Genomic DNA, 22,895 nt, shown 5'->3' on the forward strand with positions numbered 1-22,895 from the left:
GTATGGTGATGCGTGCCTGTAGTCCCAGCTACTCAGGAGGCTGAGGCAGGAGAATCGCTTGAACCCAGGAGGTGGAGGTTGCAGCGAGCCAAGAGCGCACCACTGCACTCCAGCCTGGCAACACAGCGAGACTCCATCTCAAAAAAAAAAAAAAAGCCAACTTGGTAAGGCCTCTTAGTTGGGCTTTCTGCCTTTAAACTTGTAATCCCTTTTGATAAGTGTACCATATTGTTTTAGAAAGGTGGTTGTGAAATAAAGAACTGCCTGTGTTAACTCTCTTTAAACATTCTATGTGTCTTACTGCCTTAAGCCAAGTCCAGTGTTTCTCAGCATGGTATATTGTGACCTAGTCTCTTGCCTATCAGCCGTCACCTCTGACATCCAGTGCATCAGCATTATGTGATTCCTTGGTCCCTGTTATAAATAGGAGCTGAAAGTTTGGGAAAAGCATGCTTTTGTACATGCTTTCTCTGCCTAGAATGCCCACGTTAATATTCTTATCCTGACCTCCTCCAATTCGTACCCCTACCAACATCTGTCTAATGCAAATTTATCCTTCAAAACTCAATCCAGATGATGTCTTTCTCTAGGAAGCCTTTGAAAACCTATTGTAGGTCTATATAGTATAATTCTTTGATCAATGTCTGTCTTCCTTACAGAACTATAAGCACTACGAGGCCCAGGATTAGGTCAGTTTTGGCTCACCATTGTATCTTTAAGGCCAACACAGGCATATAGCAGGCATTCAACATCTATAAATGTGTGAATCTGTGGGTTGCTAGGTCTGAGTCAGATGCTTCTGCTGTGTGCTCCTGTAGCACTCCATGAGCACCTCTCTAGTACACTTAATGTACTGTATTGTAATTGTCTGTTTGTCTGTCTTCTCCAACAGGATTATGAGTTCCTTTTTGACAAGGTTTGTGCCTTTTATCTCCATATCCTCCAGTAGCTAGCATGATAACACAGTGTATTATTAGGCTTTTAATATATGTTTGGCTGTTAAAACTATCCGTTCTGGGAAATAAGCAGATTCATTCATATATTGTTGGTAACAGTCTAAATTGGTACAACCACTTTGAGGGGCAATTTAGGAATACTTTATAAAAAACTTTTAAATGGACTACAGATATACTATATTTACGTATGTATTCAATGATATGGTCGTTGTTTATACTAACAAAAGGTCAGAAACATCCTAAATGGTGAAACATTAGAGACTGGTAAAATAAGTTATGGTATAGCTACACAGTGGAATACTATGTAGCCATTAAAAATGGGGTAGATCTTCTATAGAACGATACTCATGAAAAAAAGTTTAAAAGCAAGGCTCACAGTAGTACGTACAATGTATTTATTTTTATTTTTATTTTTTTGAAACGGAGCCTTTCTGTGTCGCTCAGGCTGTAGTGCAGTGGTGCAATCTCAGCTCACTGCAACTCTGCCTCCCAAGTTCAAGCAATTCTCCTGCCTCAGCCTCCCAAGTAGCTGGGATTGCAGGTGCCCACCACCACACCTGGCTAATTTTGGTATTTTTTTAGTAGAGACAGGGTTTCGCCATGTTGGCCAGGCTAGCCTTGAACTCCTGACTTCAGGTGATTGCCCACCTCGGCCTCCCAAAGTGCTGGGATTACAGGCGTGAGCCACTGCCCCCAGCCAATATGTTTGATTTTTTAAAAACCTGTGTGTACACATATACTAAGCTTATATATGCATAAAATATTCCTGGATATATCCAAAAGAACTTCAATACTGGTTGACCATTTAGGAGAGAACCAAGTATCTGGGGGACAATTACAATTGTCCCAGCTACAATTTTTTTTTTTTTTTTTTTTTTTTTGAGACGGAGTCTTGCTCTGTCGCCCAGGCTGGAGTGCAGTGGCTGGATCTCAGCTCACTGCAACCTCCGCCTCCCGGGTTCACGCCGTTCTCCTGCCTCAGCCTCCCGAGTAGCTGGGACCACAGGCGCCGCCACCTTGCCCAGCTAGTTTTTTGTAGTTTTTAGTAGAGACGGGGTTTCACCGTGTTAGTCAGGATGGTCTCGATCTCCTGACCTCATGATCCGCCCATCTCGGCCTCCCAAAGTGCTGGGATTACAGGCTTGAGCCACCGCGCCCGGCCTCCCAGCTACAATTGTTAAAGGAGACTTACTGTTCTATATATACTCCCATTGTGCCTTTTGAATGTTTGTGCCATGTGTATGTATTGCCTATTTGAAAAAGTAGTGACAAATACTGCTTCATACTTCTGGACTATGAATCTTCCCTTACTGCAACAGATCTTACCACTGAGCCAGATCCACCATCATTTCTTATTCTTTCCATCCACCTTCTCAGTTCTCCATTTTGCATTGTGGCCATGTTATTTGCTAACTAGCGAAGAAGACCAAGAAAAGAGAAATCCTCACCCACCCAAGGCCATGCTGGTACTCTGTCTCTGACTTGTTTCCCCTCCCCTATCCTCCTGCCTCAGTTCCCTCTACGTCCCATTGGAGTTCCATTCCACACATCTCAGAACTCCTAAGTGCCTCATCCCCATATATAACCCTACCCAACCTCTTCCCAAAAGCCCCCATTTTGACTTCTCAGATGTTTACAAATCTTATTAATTGGCTGTTCCTTCCTCATCCCACCTTATGCCTTCATTGTTTATCATCCTCAGTTTCTGTCCTGCCCCTTATCCACTCTGTCCCCTTTGCTCTGAAGGTCTTATCCCTGTCTTTTATGCTCCCTTCTTTGTATCCTGATACTCAGGGAAGGAGGCATTTGGGAAGAAGACTCTTCATTCCATTTTTGCAGCTATAGGAACAGATATTTTGGGTATCCTAAGTTGGAACAATGAATGTGTGTGTTGTCCTATAAAGATGTTATTATAAGTGATGGTTAGGGGCCATATTTCATATCCATTATGGGTTAAATAGGCTTCTGTGAACAGGCTTGGGGGAGAAAAACACTCTTTCATGCTGTGGTAGTGACATTTCCAGAAGTATCCTAAATAGGACAGGATACCATGGTTTGTCCAAAAGTAGCTTTTGTCAGTCTGTGAAGTAGGCCAACAAAATCAGTGTCTTCCAACTCTTTTTTTTTTTTAATGGTTTTTGTTTTGTTTTGTTTTTGAGATAGGGTCTGGCTCTTGTCACCCAAGCTGGAGTGCAGTAGCATGATCTCGGCTCACTGCAACCTCCGCTTCCCAGGCTTAAGCCATCCTGCCACCTCAGCCTCCCAGGTACCTGGGACTACAGGTGCATGCCACCACACATGGATAATTTTTTTCTTTTTCTTTTTCTTTTTTTCTTTCTTTTTTCTTTTCTTTTTTTGTAGAGATGGGATTTCGCCTTGTTGCCCAGGCTGGTCTCAAACTCCTGAGCTCAAGGGATCCGCCTGCCTTGGCCTCCTGAAGTGCTGGGATTACAGGCATGAGCCACCACATCTGACCATCTTCTGATTCTCTTACTTAATGGTGAATGGTGATTTGACTGTAGATGGCCTGTAGTCCCTTTCCTGTCACAGTTGCTAGAGTTGTAGGTTGTAGGGAGAAACTCACATCAATTAGTCCTCGTCGTGGTTTGGCTGTTGTTGTAATGGTTTTTACAGTTAGTGCTTTTTCTTTCTAAATATGTGTTGTTTTTAACTTACACGTTGATTTTCTTCCACCTTTAATATTTTCCAATTCCCTTCTAACAGAGGCGGACATCTAACCATGGTCATGCCAGGAAAAGAGCCAAGGTGAGAGCCCTTCCTCTGTAGCTTCTTTTCTAATGTTATTAGTAATACATTTCACAAGTGGACTTGTCATGAATATCTAGTTTGTTCAGATTATGTAGGCAGAGTTTTCTCGCCTGTACTCTGTACCCCAATTGTGAACCTGCGTAATACACACATGTACACCTACACATACACAGCTGTAATGGAAACTGTATGCATACATAGATGTATACACATTTGATGCCTGAAAGGCTACCCAGGTGGAGCCTTCCACAGAGCCTGAAAGAACTGGATACTAGTTGTGCTGAAATATCAGTTTCTCTGCTCACTCCTAGCTTCTCTAGGAGAATGGCTGCTTATATGAGTCTTTTTATTCCCCTTCCTTTTTTTTTTCCCTTGTGAATTTTCTTTAAGATTAAATCCTGCCCACTAAGAAAAATGACTCAACATTTTTGGATATCCTAAAAATACAGGCTTTTTTCTTTCCCGCTAATGTTTTACTTTTTTTTTTTTTTTTTGAAATGGAGTTTTTTGCTCTGTTGCCCAGGCTTGAGCGCAATGGCGCAATCTTGGCTTACTGCAACTTCCGCCTCCCGGGTTCAAGCGATTCTCCTGCCTCAGCCTCCCAAGTAGCTGAGATTATAGGCATGCATCAGCATGCCCAGATAATTTTGTATTTTTAGTAGAAACGGGGTTTCACCATGTTGGTCAGGTAGTTTGGAGCTCCTGACCTCAAGTGATCTGCCCACCTCGGCCTCCCAAAGTACTGGGATTACAGGCATGAGCCACCGTGCCTGGCTTCGAACTCTCGACCTCAGGTGATCCACCCACCTCGGCCCCACAAAGTGCTAGGATTACAGGCATGAGCCACTATGCCTGGCCATTTTTCTTTTTTTTTTGAGATGGAGTCTCACTCTATAGCTGGAGTGCAGTGGTGCGATCTCAGCTCACTACAACCTCCGCCTTCCATGTTCAAGTGATTCTCATGCCTCAGCCTCCCAAGTAGCTGGGCTTACAGGCATACACCACTATGCCAGGCTAATTTTTGTGTTTTTAGTAGAGATGGGATTTTGCCATGTCACCCAGGCTGTTCTCGAACTCCTGGGCTCAAGCGATCCACCTGTCTTGGCCTCACAAAGTGCCAGGATTATAGGCATGAGCCACTGCACCCAGCTAACTTAATGTTTCACTTTTTAGGGGCAGGAAGAGGATTTTGCTTTTAATCATTATATGATAAAATTAGCACCTCACAGATTATTTTAAGCAGAGTTATCAGGGAAGACTACATGTGTTAGTATGTGATAGGTTTCTAATTTAGCTGGGAAGCAGTAAAGTATTAAATTTTTCTTGCATTGGGAAGAATTGCCTCCAAAATTAATAATTAAGGTTGGCTACTCTGTTCCTCCAAAAAAATAATGATAGAATTTGGAGAGTGGCTCAGCCACTGTGTGACTTGAGTTTGAAGAAGGCCAAGAACTATAAATTGGCTCTGTGGCTTGTCTTGCATGGCCTGATCCATAGTGATGGGCTTGATGTTAAAGTTCAAAACAGAGGTTACTTACTCATACTTTAGTTCCTCTCAAATTTTTTGGGATAAGTAAAACAGCTATTATCTCCATTTTACAGATGAGGAAACTTGGGCTATAGGGATTGAGTGGCTTAACAAAGTACATTCAGTAGCAAGTGGCAGAATTAGGCGTGAAGTTAATTCTTCAGGCTCACAAGTTCTTTCCTCTGTACTGCACTACCTGGAGCATACCCGTCATGTTTTGTGCTTTGGTGTTTATTGTAATCCTTGGTTTTATTGTATTGAGTCTCTGTAAATGTTTATAGGTAGATTTCTAATGAGTCACCCTACAGTTTTTAGCTTTGGGTGGGTCACTAGGAGAGAAATGATTTACATAGTGGATTTCTGATATTTTTGGGATTCACCAGCTAGCAGAAGTAAAGCGGGCAGATTAGATGTTATTGCATTAAATCCCAAGTATTAATAAAGTTTTATCTGTCTTTTTTTTGTTTGTTTGTTTTTGGTTTTTTAAGATAGGGTCTCACTCTGTTGCCCAGGTTGGAGTGCAGTGGCATGATCACAGCTCACTGCAGCCTCAACCTCCCAGGCTCAAGCAGTGCTCCCACCTCAGCCTCCTGAGTAGCTGGGACCACAGTCATGTGCCACCATAGCCAGCTAATTTTTTTTTTTTTTTTTTTGAGACGGAGTCTTGCTTTGTCGCCCAGGCTGGAGTGCAGTGGCGCGATCTTGGCTCACTGCAGCCTCCGCCTCCTGGGCTCACGCCATTCTCCTGCCTCAACCTCCCAAGCAGCTGGGACTACAGGTGCCCGCCACCATGCCTGGCTAATTTTTTTGTATTTTTAGTAGAGACGGGGTTTCGCTGTGTTCACCAGGATGGTCTCAATCTCCTGACCTCGTGATCCGCCCACCTCGGCCTCCCAAAGTGCTGGGATTACAGGCATGAGCCACTGCACCTGGCCAATTTAAAAAAAAATTTTTTTTAGAGATAGGGTCTCACTATGTTGCCCAGACTGTGACTTCCTGGCCTCAAGTGGTCCTCCTACCTCGGCCTTCCAAAATGCCAGGTTTACAGGTGTGAGCCACCATGCTTGGCCTGTCTTTCTCTTACTCTTTTCTTAGACACTTCTTTCCATACCCTTGGCATCTCAGGTTTAGAGTCATTTAGCATTTATTGTCTACTGTATGCTAAGCACTATTTAATGATATGTATATTTACATACTATATATTATCTAATTCTCACAACAGGTTTTTAGATAATTTTAGGTATTTATCGCCATTTTCCTGAGGAAAAACAGAAACCTGGAGAGGTAAGGTAATTTGCTCAGGGTCTCATAGCTTGTAAGTACAAAAGCAGGAGTTGAAGTTAGGACTTTTGGCTCTCAGCCCCGTTGTGTTTCTACTATGCTACGTTGATGTGTATTTGCATAAAGTTCTGAGACTGAAATTAGAGTACGGGGCTGAAGAGAGAAGAGGGCTAAGTAAGATAGTTTCCTACCATCTGTCCACGTAGCCAGCTTGTACATGTCTACTGTTGTAAGCAAGAGAAGTATCTTTCAAGTGAATCAGGAACTGGTGAGTAGGACCCATTTGAAAAAAACCCTTGTTTAATGGAAACAGCAGCTAACAGAGCCAAAGAGGACACTTTTCATTCAGCCAAAAGCTTTCTGAATGTTCACCAAGGGAAGAAAGATATAAGATATATAAAAAAAACAAAACTGAAAATTGTTTTTTTCAGTCTAATTCCAAGCTAAAGTTGGTACGCAGCCTGGCAGTGTGTGAGGAGTCCTCCACCCCATTTGCTGATGGGCCATTAGAAACCCAGGTAGGTCATTTACAGGAGTAAATGTGGCTTTTGCACTTGACAGTTGTTTGGTAAAATGTAGTACAGCAATCACAGCAACATCAGACTTGAAAATCAGGGTAGAAGGTACTTCAGAACAAAGCTGTTGTACTAAAACAGGGCATGGTCTCTCCTCCCAGCTGCGGGTTCCAGTGGCAGTGGCAGTGCTGACAGATCTGTGCCAGGGAGGAGGGGAACCCTAAAAAAGAAAAAAGAAAATAACCCCAGCATAGTTGACAGCATGAAGTATAGGACTTCATATCTTGACCACCTAGGATGATGTAGACAAGAAGATCCCAGAGCTAGATCTTATTTTCTTTTGTATACCCTCCCGCTCTGGTGGTTAGAACCATTCCCATCCAATACCTATGCCAAGAACAGCCTGTGTAATTTGAGCTCTCCATAAAGTAGGCTGTGCTTGCTGGCAGAAAAAGCTGTGCCTCTACCCTCTTGATAGAACCAAACTAAAACAGTTTAATTAGCAAAATAACACTAATCTGTAAGAGAGAGCTGCCACCCCAATATTTACCTTCTTTGAGATTCCAAGGGAGCTGCAAGAAAGTTAAAATCCTTTTCCCCCTTTGATTATCCTTTTTCCTCTTAAGGATATAATTCAGTTGCACATCAGTTGCCCTTCTGACAAGGAGGAAGAAAAGTCCACAAAAGATGTCTCTGAAAAGGAAGACAAGGACAAAAACAAAGAAAAGATCCCAAGAAAGATGCTGTCCAGAGGTGAGGAGTTTTCCCCATCTGTTATCTGTTCTAGGGCTGTGCCTTTTACTTTTATCCTGAAGCCTGGTACCTGCTAGCCTTACTGGCCCATCAGTTTGCAGTGTTCTGCTAACTTGGTTGCTTGAGGAGATGCCTAACTAGGTTACTTTCTTTGTTTCTTTAACTGAACCTGCCTTAGGAGCTCACATGCCACAGACAGCCACTCCATATGCATTGGCATTATCCATGGGAAGACAATGTAGTCAATTCTGATTTTACTTGTGCTCTGGAATAATGGTGACATTGATAATCATTGGTAGCAAATCCTCCAGATGCCATTTATATTTTGGTTTGGGGATGGCTAGGGTGATATTTGTTTTATTTATTTATTTATTTATTTATTTTTTTGAGACAGAGTCTCCCTCTGTTGCCCAGGCTGGAGTGCAGTGGCACGATCTTGGCTCACTGCAACCTTTGCCTCCCAAGTTCAAGCGATTTTCTTACCTCAGTCTCCCAAGTAGCTGGGACTACAGGCACATGACACCACACCTAGCTAACTTTTGTATTTTTGTAGAGATACTTAGTTTCCCTATGATGGCCAGGCTGGTCTCGAACTCCTAACCTCAGGTGATCTACCTACCTCAACCTCCCAAAGTGCTGGGATTACAGGTGTGAGCCACTGCACCTGGCCTGGTTTTTTTTTTAATAATACAGATTTGTCTCTATTATTCAACTGTCTTTGCCTTTAAACTCTTGTACTGGTAGCAAAAAGACATAGTCCATAAAAATGATAATTGATTAGAAAAGGCAAACAGGATTAAAAAATAATGTTTGGGCATATTTACTAAGATTCTGGAAAATTCAGCCCTGACTGCCCTTACCTGGAATTTATTTTCCTTAATAAAGCCTGCTTTGTTTTGATCAGGACATTCAGTAAATACCTATTGATGACAGATGGCTTTTCAGTGTAATATTGATGTAATACTATGGCCCAGATTCTTTCTTCTGTCATTTTGATGTGGAATTTTGGGGTCTAGCGCATCAAGGTCATTCTGGATTTTATGTTAAAACCCTGGAAGTTTGATTTTGCTTTCCTATTCTTGTATCTCCTGGTTAGGTTGTGGACTTCTGCTTAGAATTAGATAGCATGCAAAGCAGTTTCATTTATTTTAAATTTCTTTTGTTGTGGTGGTTCTAGACTCCAGCCAGGAATATACGGACTCCACTGGAATAGACCTACATGAATTTCTTGTAAATACACTGAAAAAGAACCCAAGGTAATAATGTGATGGGTATAAGAGGAAAAGGGGTTAGAGGATAGCAAGATTCCAAGAGGCCAAATGGCTTCCCAGAATTTTTCCATTCTTAGAATCTAGGATGCTCATCTCCCTGTCCCCCCAGTATTTGTCAGGTATAGTTTTATATTCTGTGAGGGATTCAAAATACTCCCACATTGAGGTTTCTGTTTTCAGAAGAATTGGGAAAAATTCTGTGAAAGAAGAATGCAGAAGCAGAGAAATATGAAGGCTTGGGAGTACACTGATTAAAAAGCACACATTGGGAGTGATAGTAAGAGCAGCTAAAATAAAAAGCACAGAAGGAAAAAACAGTTGATTGTACATAAGCTAAATTATAATTCCTTTAAAATTCTGTATATAACAAGATGGAATATAGAATGACGATTAGATTTATAACGTGTGTTTATATGAATATGTTGCTAACAGATTTCTGATATGGTATAACAAAGTATATGATTGGAGGACCTGCAAAATGTATACTCAGGTTGTTTTTCTTTTTAAAAATATTATAAAACAGGCAAGTGAGGCTTAGCAGCGTTATGGTTCATTACTGGATTTAGATATATACCTTTTTCAACTTCTATAATGAGCAAGTTGTGTTTTCAATCCCTGCTTTCAATGTCTATGGGAGGGCTGCTTTTTGTTTTGTTTTGTTTTAATCTTTTTTAAACAGGGACAGAATGATGCTGCTAAAATTAGAACAGGAGATTCTGGAATTTATTAATGACAACAAGTAAGTTACTTGCATGAAATACATATTTAGATGTGGGAGGGGGGCACTGGAAATAAATTTAGGTACAATTTTAGGAGATGTTTCCCTTGAAGTGTGATTTTTGAAAGCATACTGAAGTTTTTAAGTTATTATGTAGATTTCAGTTGAAAAATAATTTATATCTTTTCAGCAGCTCGCCCTTGTCCCAGATTTTGCTATTCTTAAATGTCTTCCAAGGCCGGGCGCGGTGGCTCAAGCCTGTAATCCCAGCACTTTGGGAGGCCGAGACGGGCAGATCACGAGGTCAGGAGATTGAGACCATCCTGGCTAACACGGTGAAACCCCGTCTCTACTAAAAATACAAAAACTAGCTGGGCGAGGTGGCGGGCGCCTGTAGTCCCAGCTACTCCGGAGGCTGAGGCAGGAGAATGGCGTAAACCCGGGAGGCGGAGCTTGCAGTGAGCTGAGATCAGGCCACTGCACTCCAAGTCCGGGCGACAGAGCGAGACTCCGCCTCAAAAAAAAAAAAAAAAAAAAAGTCTTCCTTTTTCTTTATCAAACATCATCTAGGTGGGTGGGACCTAGGGCTTAATAAGTAGTCTTTTTTTTTTTTGAGACAATCTTTCTTTGTCGCCTAGGCTGGAGTGCCATGGTACAGTCTTGACTCACTGCAATTCTGCCTCCTGGGTTCAAGTGATTCTTGTACCTCAGCCATTGTGTAGCTGGGATGACAGGCACATGCCTAGTTAATTTTTGTATTTTTTGTAGAGACGAGGTTTTGCCATGTTGACCAGGCTGGTCTTGAACTCCTGAACTCAATTGATCCACCTGCCTCAGCCTCCTGAAGTGCTGGGATTATGGGCATGAGCCATTGCACCCAGCAATGAGTAGTCTTAATGAGGAAAGTAGGTCATAGTAATCTGCAGAATACTGTAGATAAAGAAACTGAGAGAAACCTGTTTGGTTCCCATTTAGTAAATATCCATATTTCTTATGTCTGTTTCTCCTAAGAAACTTTCCACTTTAGGACACTCGTAAGAAAAATTAAAATTGGTTGTTATTGCAGTTGTTTGTCTTATTTCACTTTTTTCCCCCATGTTTCCTTTCAGTAATCAGTTCAAGAAGTTCCCTCAGATGACCTCATATCACCGGATGCTATTACACCGGGTAGCTGCCTATTTTGGGATGGACCACAATGTTGATCAAACTGGGAAAGCTGTCATCATCAACAAAACTAGTAACACAAGAATGTAAGGGAGGAAACCATGGTTTGGGAAGACTTCCTTGGGATAACCTGCTGGGTTGAAAGAGGAAGGTGTAAGATCAGAATGTCTCTTGCAGATGGCCGGGCGTGGTGGCTCACGCCTGTAATCCCAGCACTTTGGGAGGCCAAGATGGGAAGACTGCTTGAAGCCAGGAGTTTGAGACCAGCCTGGTCAACATAGCAAGATCCCATCTCTATTACTTTTTTTAAAAAAAAGTTTTAAAATGGCCGGGCGCAGTGGCTCACACCTGTAATCCCAGCATTTTGGGAGGCCGAGGCAGGTGGATCATGAGGTCAGAAGTTCAAGACCAGCCTGGCCAAGATGGTGAAACCCCGTCTCTACTAAAAATACAAAAATTAGCTGGGCACAGTGGCAGGTACCTGTAATCCCAGCTATTCGGGAGGCTGAGGCAGGAGAATCACTTGAATGCCAGCGGCAGAGGTTGTGGTGAGCCTAGATCACGCCATGCACTCCAGCTTGGGCGATAGAGTGAGACTCCATCTCAGAAAATATATATATATTTTTAAGTATTTTGCGGGGAAGGGGTTTGGGGTTGGGGTTGGTGATATAATTAATTCCTACTCTTTCTGAGGCTTTGGAGATAGATTCTAGAGAGACTGATGTTTCAGGAAGTCTGGCCTTAGCCTCTCTTCACTGATAGGATAGATATAACTATGGAGGAAGAGAAGTTATAGATCTATAAAGAACAGACCCTGAGGATTTCATTAAAACTTGCATGTGACTTTTTGGATTCCTTACTCCAGAAATTCCCTGAGTGTGAGTTGTATAATTTAGGAGAGCTGTACCTAATAGGTCTGCTTCCTAACAAAATGGTCTTTGTCCTCCTTTCCTTTCACATTTCTCTCCAAATCTCAGCCCTGAACAGAGGTTTTCAGAACATATAAAGGATGAGAAGAATACAGAATTTCAACAGAGGTTCATTCTCAAGAGAGATGATGCCAGTATGGACCGAGATGATAACCAGGTGAAGAATGGAAAGGGGTGGGCCTATACAGAGAGATTGCAGTAAGAGAAACTGGGAAGGGAGAAGAATTTTTGTGGGATGGAGAAAACTCAAAATATCTTAGTACGGAGAAATGTACTAAGCTATACAGAGTTGGCTTTGGCTTAATGTTGAGAACTGTTTATTTGTTGAACTGGATGCCACCCTCTTAGCCCTAGAGAGACATGGTGCTGAGGTTTGCTAGGTGATCTCATTTGGCCTGGAACTCCTTGGGTCTGCCACTGACTTCTAACACCACGTCATTTGGAATAAAGCAAGGTTGATCCCTGCCTCAGCCTTGATCCAACTGTTGGTTTCATTCTTTTTTTTTTTTTTCTTTAATAGTTAGGGATTTCTTTGGGAACCACAAAAAGCTACTTTGTCCCACTTCAGCTCTTATCCTAGCCTAGGGCTAGCCTTGAACTGGCAAAGTTGTGATCTAATTTACCCAATTATAAAGGTGTTTCTGATCCCTTTCTGCAAACTCCTTAATCTTTTTCCAACTCCTTCCACCAAGGTGAGTGAGTTAATTTGACATTTGATGCTGGGAACCTCAGATAGATCCCCTTTGTGATCCACTGCTGTGGGAATAAGAAGGGAACAACCTCTCCCATCCCTTTAAATGGGCCTGGCTATTGCTTTGACCTCAAGCCTACCCTTTAGATAGTAAATTATTATTTGGGGATTAGCGAAGAAGGTTTAGATCCAGCCTGCCTCTGCTTGGCCTCCAAAAGGGATTAGATTTGAAGACCATGGTTGAGTAGAGCCTACATGAATCTTGCTAATTAATAACTATAATAATATCTTACCTCTAGTGTCAAAATTAGTTTTCCTGGGATATTGTATGGTCTTGAGACCAGGACCTTTCCTGCTTGCTACTTGAGTATTTGAGGGAGTCCTTTTGAGAAAAGTGCCATTATCTTCTGTGGACAAACATGCTGGGACTGATTGAAAACAAAGAAACATACAAAAAGACAAAATTTAAAAAACGAGAAAGAGCCTTTCCATCCTGATGCCCTTCTCCATTTTCCAAAACCCTTTTTCTGTGGATCAGGAATTATTCAGGCCTAGAGGCACATTGGGGCAAAGTGGAGTCTGTCCCTATTGTGAACTTTTCATCTCTCAGCTTCAGGCTTGATCCAATAGGGTTGTTTCTGTGTACTTTCTGTCTGTGACGTTAATAACAAGATAATAATTGCTATCTTATTGAGTGTTTTCCCTGAACTAGGCTGTGTTCTAAACACATTGTATGCATTATCTCTTTTAATCCTCTTCACAACCCAATGCAGATGGGGGTTATTATCCCCACTTTACACATAAGAAAACTGAGGCTAAGAGATGTTAAGTTACTTGCGTAAAGTTATATTGCTGGGAGGTGGCAGAGCTGAGATTCTGTCTGACCTCAAAGCCCATTATGTTCTTTCTACTTTGCCATTGGTTTACCTAGGGGCTGAGGACAATATAGCTCGTTGAGGTCCTGTGTCTTCTTGGAATGGAATTTATAAAAGGACATTTGGTAGGATTTAGGTTCTTGAAGCTAATGAGAACTAAATCTAGGTAAGGTTGATATTCTTGAAGTTATGGCTACCTTTGGAGATTGGTAAAGATCAGGAAGACCAGCCTGGAGCAGCAATCTCCTTAGTTGCTTCTTGTGAAGCTTTCAAAGCCTCTGGAGTGGAAGTCAGAATCTTTTATAATCTGGTGATATTCATTTGATGAGTTGTCTCCCTTAGAACTCCTTGCCTTCAAGAGCAGTACGGATAAGGATACTCTTATTACACCCTGCCCTGGACAGTGTTGACCAATTGCAGGCCAGGAGAGGAAAGATCATGATGAGGATTTAGATGGTAGGCTACTCAGAGGTGGTGATTTGCCCAGCCATCCCTTCTGGTTACCTCACTACATTTTCTAGAGAATGTAAGGTTCTTCTCTATCCTCCATTTTCTTCTTTTCCTTGTCGATCTCTCTATCTCTGCCCTTCCTCCACTGTACCTTACTTCTCTTCCTTTCTCTGCCCCTCTTTCTATCTGTTCTCCTTTTCTTTCTCTTTGTATTGCTCTGTTCTCTTCTTTATTTCTGTAATTTGTCTCTCCCCTTCCCCACCTCCAGTTAATATAGTTAAGATTAGGAAAAAAATGCTTAGACTTTGAGTTTAGCTTCGCCCTTGGGATTTCATTTCCAAGGCCCTCTTTGCTGAGCTGTGTGTGATTTGGGTCTTCAGGCCATGGCATTAGTGATTAATAAGGAATAATGCCAGGTGCTAGTTCTATAAACCTCCTTCTCTATGTTCAGCTCTGCTAAACACCTGTTTCTTCTCCCATTTCAGCTTCCGTCTATCCTTTGCTTTCCCTCTAAAGCAGTGTTGTCCCTTTTCCCAGGGCTATTTTCTCGATCCTTACTGACTGGAGGCTACCTGATTACTAGAGGGAAGCAACCCAGTCCTTATAAATAGTTGTTATTCTTGATACTGGGTGGGTGGGAGGGGTGGGGAGATGGAGAGTCCCCAGCCATCCAGAAAACCTGATCTCCCAAACTGCATGGTCAGATGTACCCAGTGAAACCTCTCCAGGACTGGAAATTTTATTCTTTTTTTTTTTTTTCCATTTTTTTGATGGCAACTATAAACTTTCCCGGTTTCTCTTCCTTGCTGGTGTGCAGTGAGCTTGCAGTACGAGGAGAACTTAACTAGCTTAATTCTGCTCATCGATCTAGATCAGAGTTCCATTGCAGGATGGAAGGAGGAGCAAGTCAATAGAAGAGAGAGAGGAGGAATATCAAAGGGTCCGAGAGAGAATATTTGCCCGAGAGGTAAGTGTAGCATCTGAGAGTTGTCAGCCCATAGCTTTTAGCTCTTAAACGTTGGAACTGTGAATGGAATGAACCCTCCACAAATGTTTTTGGGTTTGTTTGTTTGTTTGTTTGTTTTATTTTAACCAACATCAGCCAACCCCAGATTTGATCTCTAAAACTAAATGTGGCTTATTGGGAAGCTGCAGATTTTCACTTATATTGTTTCAATACATTCTGCCATATGGCATACAAAGAGAACTAAAACTTGGAGTGGCTGAATTTGGTAAATTTACCTAGACTGAAAATAGAAATGGTTTTGGCAGGGTCTGAATCTTGCCTCTAAAACCCTCCTCCTGCTTACCCTCTTTCACTCCCTCTATCCATTTTAGGCATCTTTGCTTCTAAGTGGAAGACATAGTGTTCACACAGGCTGTACATTCATCTTGTTTGACCAGCCTCATTTTTAGGATATGTTGGTGATTGTTAGAGCACAGGTCTGGCATCCATTCTCTATGAGCTCCACATTCTGCATGCACAGAGAGTACCACTATTCCCTCCAGTCTCTACCTGAAAAGGAAGTCTCTTTCTTCCTATGTTTCTTACCTTGCTTCCTACAGCAGGACTAGCTCCTAGGGCTAAAAGCCAACATGAATCAGTTTAGGCAACGTTATTCTTAAATGTGTGGGCCACATCAAATATACTTGGTACCCCTGTATCTGGTTGCCTTTGCCTATCAGATTGAAGAGAAGAATAGCAGAAATTCAGGAAACATTGTGGGTGTACAAGAGGGAAACAAATCTCCAGAAAATGTAGTATCCAGATATGAGCACCATCTCACAATCACATGAGTAACAAAAGAGGGAAAACCAGTCTCCCTTCATTGTCAAAAGATGGTCAGGGTTTTCTTTGTTTTTTATTTTGTTTTGTTGTTTATTTTTTTGAGATAGGGTTTTGCTTTGTCACCCAGGCTGCAGTACAATGGCACAGTCACAGCTCACTGCAGCTTCAACCTCCTGGGCTCAAGCAATCCTCTTGCCTCAGTCTCTCGAGTAGCTGGGATTACAGGCACGCATTACCACGCCTGGCTAACTTTTTTATTTTTTGTAGAGATGGGGTCTCACTATGTTGCCCAGACTGGTCTCAAACTCCTGTGCTCAAGTGATCCTTTCACCTCAGCCTCCTAAAGTGCTGGGATCATAGGCATGAGCCACTGTGCCTGGCAAAAGATGGTCAGTTTTAATCAATATACTTAGATGAACACTACTCTCTTCCCATTCTCCCATTCTCCCCTTTCTCACAAGGGAAATATAAATATATATATATAGATAGATATAGATATCTTTTCATCATCATCATTAGTTTAGAAAAATACTGTCTCCAACTAAAAAGCTGAACAACTCTATGTACTTGCTCCATTGTCTCAGAGATCCTCACTGGGAACTGATATACAACAAACCTTCTGGCCCAAAGTCCAAGGAGAAGGAACCTTCTTACCTCCTATTATGTAGACTTCCATTCTGAGTCAGAAAAGTCCATCTTCCAAATTATTCAACCATAGCCCAAAGAGGGTTCTCTACCTTTACCTACAAACCAACTAGATGGAATGAGAGGAGAAATTTGTACATGGCTGTGGCCAACGTAACGGGTTGGTGGATAATAGTAGCAAGTACTGGTCGGGTGCAGTGGGTCACACCTGTAATCCCAGCACTTTGGGAGGCCGAAGCAGGCGGATCACCTGAGCTCGGGAGTTCGAGACCAACCTGACTATCATGAAGAAACCCCGTCTCTACTAAAAATACAAAATTAGCCAGGCATGGTGGTACATGCCTGTAATCCCAGCTACTCAGGGGGCTGAGGTAGGAGATTGCTCGAACCCGGGAGGCAGAGGTTGCGGTGAGCCAAGATTGTGCCATTGCACTCCAGCCTAGGCAACAAGAGCAAAACTCCGTCTCAAAAAAAAAAAAAAAAAAAAAAAAGTAGCAAGCACTTATATAGCACTTACCATCTTTTAGGCATTGTTCTTAGTACTTGATATAGATTAACTCTGTCCTCATACTAGGCCTATGAAGTAGTTTATATTATTTTCCCCATTTTATAAATGAGGAACTAAGGCACATAAAGGTTAAACAACCACCTAAGTTCACACTGCTAGTTAGCAAAAGAGCTAAGTATTTGAATTCAGCCTGGCTCCAGAGTCTATGCTCTTAACCCCCTAATGTAAACCACCTCTCAATAGCTTGCTCTGCTCTGGGCTCTTTAGATTAAGAAGTACCAGTGACATCGTAACCTAACTGACTATCTGTGATGTGTTCCTCTGCTTCACTTACACATGGAAAATGACTGCCCCCACTATGATAGCCATTAGCAAAGCTACAGATGTTCTGAAAGCACAGACAATTTATAATAGGGTATTGGAGCTAATTATGTACAACACTGGACTGTATCTACCTACAACCATAACAAAGGCAAAGTTAGCTCTTCTCTTTTTTTTATCCTGATTTCTAGTCTTCAAGCCTCTACTAATATATGTATTCTTCATTAGATTCTTGTAGATTTGTCACTTTGATTTCAGCACTTCTAACTCTTGTAGTGGTAGAGGCATCAGGAATCTCAGAAAGTCTAGACAAGGAACTATGGCCAAAGCCCATCATACTCCAAAGATTCCAAGTGGAGAGGAGCCTGGCTAAAGGGAGCTGATTAGGGGTGGAGTTACGGGGTTGGGTGTGGGAGCAGGAGGCAGCCCATAAAGAAAGGAAGTGGCAAGAAGGGTGTTTGGATGGAAATGCTGCTGCTGCAGCCTTCTCTGGAGCCTGAGCTATATATTGGAAAAGCTGCCCAGCATAGGCTCTGCTCTGCATGGAGCTCACTCTGCTCAGCAGCTGGACACTCTTGGTACCTTTTCCTAAAGCTTGGGAATCCACCACAATGCTCACTTCACTCAGCTCAGTGGCTTTGTCAGGAAATGATCCCCAAAGGAAATGTTTCAGACTTTTAATTCTCTCATTTTTTCTAGGCCCTGAAAAGTACCTCCACAATATCCCACCCTCCTTGGGTCTCAGGTCAGAATGTCTTTCATTTTGGCCAATGTAGGAAACAGAAATGGAAAAGCCATTGAGGATGATTTCCAAAAACAAAGTTTCTTTCTCTTGTCTCCCTTTTCCCTTCCTTTGAACACACTCTTTAGGACCAAGGACATGAGTTGTTATTCCCAGGTTACCAATAAATTTAGAGCTAAAAAGGAAATAATAATTAGGTTAATACTTTCCTCTTCCTCCTTTTCACACTCCTGCCTTTGTCAGCCTCTTTTTTTAAAAACACCTATCTGAAGGCTAAAACCACCAAATGCTCTTTCCCATTAAAGGTGAGAAGTCAGATTGGGTATGTGGGTGTGGGTCATCCTGTCCCTGGCCCCTCTCTCCCTGTTGGTGGGGTGAGCTTTGGTTTGAGGACCTTGGGTATTCATAGCATCATGGACATCCTTTTCGGTCATGCCATGCTGTTTTCTTATAAGTTATTTTCCGTTTTCTCCCCCTCACCTAGACTGGCCAGAACGGATATCTAAATGACATCAGGTTAGTACCACTTAGCATGTTCCCTGCTTCTCATTGAGCTTTGCCAGTGAGGTTAATATAATCCTGTAATGATGCTTTTCTTTGATGTTAACCAACAGACTCTCCAAAGAAGCCTTTTCTTCTAGCTCTCACAAGAGAAGGCAGATTTTTAGGTACTTCTGTGTGATCTATATCTCTCCTTTTTATTTTTAATTTTATTTTGTTTTGCTGTAATCTTTTCAGCAGAGTGGGTTTGCTCCATGCATGGCTGCTTGTGGAATAATTAAATTTGTGGTTTTTGCAACATTGGATTTTTTCCCCATTAAAAGAAAATGGCTCCTGGTCAATGACTTTATTTGTATTGTTGCTGATTTCATTTTGAGTCCTAAATAGGTGGTGAAGGGGACCAAATAGGTGTGTCTGGGATAGGTACAGCTTCCTCCCAGAAATTTGCTGGAATTGGGCATTTTTGAAAGATTCAAACATATTTATAGTAAGGTAAAAGAATGGGTGTCTTCTGGCTAACCTTTTCTGAATCTGTGGAAAAGATGTGTAGACATTATTCCTGACCCAGCATATCTTAAAGATATCTTTAAGAAAAAATAACACATATATATATAGAGAGAGAGACACACACATATACGGACACCTCTATGTATGTAGTTTTCTCTTGAGGCAATGTAATGTGTGAGAAAGATGACCTCAGAAAGGACCTGGCCAGGCATGGTGGCTCAGGCCTGTAATCCCAGCACATTGGGAGGCCGAGGTGGGTAGATCACGAGGTCAGGTTCAAGACCAGCTTGGCCAAGATGGTGAAACCCTGTCTGTACTAAAAATACAAAAATTAGCCAGGCGTGGTGGTAGGCACCTGTAATCCCAGCTACTCAGGAGACTGAGGCAGAGAATTGCTTGAACCTGACGCCACTGCACTCCATCCAGCCTGAGCAACAGAGCAAGACTCCGTCACAAAAAAAAAAAAAAAAAAAGGACCTAAGAGACCTGTCTGCCTTAGAATGGACTTAAAGTGTGTCCTTCATATGATCATTACTTACTCTGAATGCTGGTGCAACCTGTTGTATTAACTTCCCCAGTTCCCAGTGTTCTCCATTTCCCTGCAAAGCAGGTATACTACCCTCCCTTTCATTTCAGTCTCTCAATCCTACCCCAGAGGATAATACAAGGCAGTGTTAAGAGAATAGGGTCTAGTCTGTTACCAACTCATTTTAAGTATATTCTTCCCAATTTACCAATAGAAAAACTAGAAAATACTGAGAACCTGAGTATTTAACACTAGAATTCAGGTCTAACCCCCTTTCCAAAGTGTTTCTCTCTTATGACTACTACACTTGATAAGGACTGTCTGACTAACTCAGATTTGAGATCTCACTCCTAGTACCCTAGTTGTCCTTTCCCTGTTGTCCTTTCTAAAGCTAGCCAAACCATGTGGAAATTGGGATAGTGAGATTTCCCATTCTTGGGTAGAGGATTTTCCATCTCTCTCAAGTCTTTTTTTCTTAGGCTATCCTGCCCTGCAGTTCATCTGAAAACCCCAGGCAGAGAGAGCCTTGCATTGTTGGTGGTAGTAGAGATAGAGTCCCCTGCATTAAAAACAAAAAACAAAAAATCAAGATTCCTGTTTCACAGTCTATGGGGTCATAGATCATCCCAGGATAACTATAAGAAATAGGAGTTTTAAACCAACTCCTATGTGTGCATTAATGCACAGTGCTTTACAGTCACCAGAGTATACTTTATCTGATTCAGTTATCTCAACATCCTAATTTGGTCAGCTGGTTTACATGTAAGAAGACAAAAGCAGAGAGATTAAGTGAATAGCCCAAGTTTACATGGCTAATAGAAGCAAAAATGGAGCTGATTCGTAGTTTAGTGTCCTCTTCACTACACCACACCAGCTCTCTACAGATGTCACCCCTTCCTCTCTTAGTAGTGTTACATTTGGAGCCCTAATCCAGATTCACTGATTAGAATGATGCTCTTTTTAGTGCTGTGGACCATCAGACTACATCAAACTATGCAGACAATAGTTTGAAAGATCTACTGAGCAGGTGCAGCCCTTTCCTCTCCAGACCTCTTTTTTTCTTTTCTTTCTTTCTTTTTTTTTTTTTTTTTTTTTGAGACGGAGTCTCGCTCTGTCGCCCAAACTGGAGTGCAGTGGCCGGATCTCAGCTCACTGCAAGCTCCGCCTTTCGGGTTTATGCCATTTTCCTGCCTCAGCCTCCCGAGTAGCTGGGACTACAGGCTCCCGCTACCTCGCCTGGCTAGTTTTTTGTATTTTTTTAGTAGAGACGGGGTTTCACCAGGTTAGCCAGGATGGTCTTGATCTCCTGACCTTGTGATCCTCCCGTCTTGGCCTCCCAAAGTGCTGGGATTATAGGCTTGAGCCACCGTGCCCGGCCTAAGCTACTGGTTTTCAAACTGAGCTTTGATTGACGATCTAGGTCATCTAAAATACAGCATCATGGGCACTTAAGAGAATAATTTCTTCCTCTACTTGGATACTAGTCCAAAATGCTAATGATTAGAAGCTGATCTTCTCTAATTGCTTTACACCTTTCTGGCCCAGTTTATATTTGTGAAACAAATACCTGTAAACCAAACTCCATCATCCACATTGACAATAACATGGCAGCTCCCCAGTTCTGTGAAAGAGTCTGCTCCATTGACAAATAAGCCACAGTGAGGCCTTACTGATATTTATTGCCACCTCTTTGGCAGGCATCTTTACCCATTCCCCAGACCCAACAAGCTGGACTTTTCACCAGCACTAAATCTGCTTGTAAAAACTAATCAGCTGTGATGTTATACAAATATGAGGTGTGACTGCTCTTTGTCCTTTATCTCCATCTCTCCAACATACACACAATCCAATATAGTGCTCAGAACTGAATCTGGGTAGCTTTCCCTAATTATTTTTATTTGGAGAGAGGGGAAATTGATCTTTTTCCTGCCAAGACTCAACTTAGATTCTCCAAGTCTCAGGGGAGTAGTGTGCTAACGCAGGTTAGTCAGAAGATCATCAGGCAGTCTACATTTTGAGCGTTTGGTCATCACTGTCTTGGGGAAGCTGGATTAGTATAGAAGTGCTGCCATTTTGGCCGTAGCTTTTCAAGGTATTTGGTTTAAAGTTGCCTTGCTCACTGTCTACCTCTAGTAGCAAGAGAAAATAAATGGCAGGATTTCCTTTTCAGTGGAAAAGCCTTTAGGACTTGTCTTGCAAAATTCAAGCTCTAATGTCTAATGAGCAGCCTCGTCTGTTGCCACTGCTGTATTCCCTTACCCCACAAACACACTCATTTTTATTGAGTCCTCTTAGTATACTTGCCTTTGTCCATTGAGATGTAGCTATTGTCTCTCACTTCAGGTCTGGTTTTGTTCCTGGAGAGTACCTAATTTACACTTCTTTCTTGTTTCCCATTCTACTTTTGACATTCCAAGGAAAGGGGTAAAGCTTTGGAGAAACAGAAATATTTTTTAATTTGCTAACTATATAGAGAGAAGCATTTAAGTGCTTACACACACACACAGACACACACACACACACACTCACTCTTGGAGTTGCAGAGAAGAATTAGCATGTTCCTAACCCGTTGTGCCAGTGTATTCTTAGCTCATCGTGATTGGCTTCACTAAAACCTAAAAGAAGGACCCTCGCATGTATTTTGCCCATGTTTCTTACAGTGTCTTTGGAGTAGGTATTCTAATAAAGAAAGGTGTTTTCTTTAATATTAACACCCTTAAGAAAAACGCCTTTCTGTATTAAAATAACTCTGAGCCTAGTGCCTTTGGAGCCAGTGGTATTGGAATGGGGTTTTCTATTTGCTTTTGATGGGATGGTGGTAAAAAGAAGGGAGCCCAAACTACAATGATTTTTTGCTTAATTATTCCTTGGTATACCTACCAAAATATTTGTAATTGTTGTCATTTGGTTTCCTTAGGTCATTAGTTGTTGGGGATGTGGGGTATCAAAGAAAAATTGCTGGTTCTTTGTTGCTTAATGATTAAGAAACAATGAGAGCTCAACAAGACAGGGTTTTTAGGCCAACCTGGCTATCTTGAGGCATACAGCTGTTAATAATCATAGACAGTGATTGTAACATCACGATAACCCTGATGCTTCCAGAGCCAAATAAGAGAGGGAGAATCCCTTTCCTTAATAGCTTTGCTTAGGGAGATAGGATTATGAATATGAAGGCAACTAGGCACAGTCAGCCCCCCTGCTCCTTGCCCTCCTGAGTCCCAAGAGCGTATTTGCTGAAGACTTTAGCGCTTAGAGATCCTGAAACCAATTGTTCGCAGACAGTAACATGGAATTTCCACAAAACAGGTTGGATCAATCCTACACTATCAAACTGAGTTTTCCATAGTGCCCCTTTAGTTCACTGAGCCTAGTGCCTTTGGAGCCAGTGGTATTGGAATGGGGTTTTCTATTTGCTTTTGATGGGATGGTGGTAAAAAGAAGGGAGCCCAAACTACA

At 42.0% G+C, this 22,895-nt stretch overlaps 1 protein-coding gene across 4 annotated transcripts in view; it reads left to right on the plus strand.

Moving 5' to 3' along the window:
• The window catches only part of R3HDM2 (R3H domain containing 2), a 75,640-nt gene that overhangs the window by 3,712 nt on the left and 49,033 nt on the right, over positions 1 to 22,895 (plus strand). For 2 of the 4 annotated variants that reach the window (XM_011926041.1, XM_011926039.1), the window contains exons 2-10: positions 3,681 to 3,722; positions 6,966 to 7,052; positions 7,676 to 7,802; positions 8,980 to 9,058; positions 9,753 to 9,812; positions 10,901 to 11,041; positions 11,933 to 12,041; positions 18,390 to 18,421; positions 18,520 to 18,573. In XM_011926041.1, coding sequence (XP_011781431.1) covers positions 3,681 to 3,722; positions 6,966 to 7,052; positions 7,676 to 7,802; positions 8,980 to 9,058; positions 9,753 to 9,812; positions 10,901 to 11,041; positions 11,933 to 12,041; positions 18,390 to 18,421; positions 18,520 to 18,573 — 731 coding nt within the window. Of the gene's footprint in view, positions 1 to 3,680; positions 3,723 to 6,965; positions 7,053 to 7,675; positions 7,803 to 8,979; positions 9,059 to 9,752; positions 9,813 to 10,900; positions 11,042 to 11,932; positions 12,042 to 14,771; positions 14,868 to 18,389; positions 18,422 to 18,519; positions 18,574 to 22,895 lie in introns of all 4 variants that reach the window. The other 2 variants (XM_011926038.1, XM_011926040.1) reach the window with 2 other exon arrangements.

Source organism: Colobus angolensis, unplaced genomic scaffold (genome assembly GCF_000951035.1).
Source record: "Colobus angolensis palliatus isolate OR3802 unplaced genomic scaffold, Cang.pa_1.0 Scaffold67, whole genome shotgun sequence".
In the NCBI taxonomy this organism is placed as follows: domain Eukaryota; kingdom Metazoa; phylum Chordata; class Mammalia; order Primates; family Cercopithecidae; genus Colobus; species Colobus angolensis.